The sequence below is a fragment of the Photinus pyralis genome, unplaced genomic scaffold, assembly GCF_008802855.1.
Source record: "Photinus pyralis isolate 1611_PpyrPB1 unplaced genomic scaffold, Ppyr1.3 Ppyr1.4_LG9, whole genome shotgun sequence".
In the NCBI taxonomy this organism is placed as follows: domain Eukaryota; kingdom Metazoa; phylum Arthropoda; class Insecta; order Coleoptera; family Lampyridae; genus Photinus; species Photinus pyralis.
In genome coordinates this window covers 1,817,245-1,818,434 of record NW_022170878.1, presented here as the reverse complement: position 1 = coordinate 1,818,434, position 1,190 = coordinate 1,817,245, and the positions used below count along the sequence as shown (strand labels likewise).

Genomic DNA, 1,190 nt, shown 5'->3' with positions numbered 1-1,190 from the left:
ACCTAACCCCAATTGATTACAAAAACATTCAAATTCTAAAAATAAAATTCTAGGTATTTTGGTAGTGGCTCCGCTACCGGGAAGGACGGCAGTGTCTGCCTTCTTTGGTTGCGTTCGTAGATTTTGTTTTTGATGTTAAGTATCCAGCCTTTGTCATAAAGGTATGCCCATCTCAACTTTGCTCAACGACTATAAAGTCCAATCCGCATTTGTGCGTTTCGAATGGTATTAGGTCATGGATAGTGCATACTGAGCACTCATGACCAAAGGAAGCCATAGCCAAATAGGTATATTCTAAACCAATTTCATGTATAATTCGGGTGCCGTCAAAGTTGACCCTCTCTCCTCCTGACGAGGACGTTGAAAGGTTGCTCACCGTTCAAAGTCCAAAGATCGGTCGCCGTTCAGGACCCCATTTTGTGATGTCATATTTTATTTTTAAGGTAACCAGAAGTCAATGACCCCGTGGTTTGGGTGTCATGACTTATGATGTCATTCAAAAGTTAATGTCCTCAAGGTGGTTTTTGAACTTACCTCGGCTTTGCTATGCTGATAACACGATAATACGCTAAACCGTCATTTTCAGGATTTCAACAATGATTAAAGGCATTGCCATACCATTTTTGGCACTAATTGAGAGCGCTAGAACGTGGAGTTACGATTTTAATGGAAAGATTGCATTGGTCACTGGGGGAAATCGAGGGATCGGTTTCGGTATCACCACCCAGCTTTTACGCAACGGAGTGAAGGTAAACCCTCGAGCGGGCAACGCAATCGCTCATGTGCACTTTTAGGGTGACCATGGTCAGTGTTAACGAAACGCGTGGAAGTAAGGCCGTTCGGTTACTAACTGAGGAGTTTGGGAGTGGAAAAGTGATTTGGATCCGAGCCGATGTTAGCGACGAAAGAGAACTTGAGGGTAAGTTTTTAAACTCTGGGATGTTTAAGGACGATCAGTTTTAGAAGCGTTTAAAGTATCAACTGCCCACTGGGGGGCTTTGGATATTGTTGTAAATGACGCTGGGGTGTCCGACGAGTCAAACCCGGTTCGAGTAATAAACGTTAACGCGGTAAGTCACTTAACGGTGTGTGGGAGTTGGGATTGACAAATAAACTTGCAGGTGGGAGTAATGCAAGGCACCATATTAGGGTTCAGGTACATGAGTGTAGCTAAAGGTGGACGTGGCGGG

General features: G+C 44.2%; 1 protein-coding gene across 1 annotated transcript in view; it reads left to right on the top strand.

Moving 5' to 3' along the window:
* The first annotated feature begins 674 nt into the window (after nt 1-674).
* Nucleotides 675-1,190, top strand: part of LOC116180673 (15-hydroxyprostaglandin dehydrogenase [NAD(+)]-like) — a 1,935-nt gene continuing 1,419 nt past the window's right edge. Inside the window, exons 1-4 of the mRNA XM_031500779.1 lie at nt 675-749; nt 795-919; nt 964-1,070; nt 1,122-1,156. Of these exons, the coding sequence (XP_031356639.1) occupies nt 802-919; nt 964-1,070; nt 1,122-1,156 (260 nt within the window). The 5' untranslated portion in view covers nt 675-749; nt 795-801. The remainder of the gene's footprint in view (nt 750-794; nt 920-963; nt 1,071-1,121; nt 1,157-1,190) is intronic.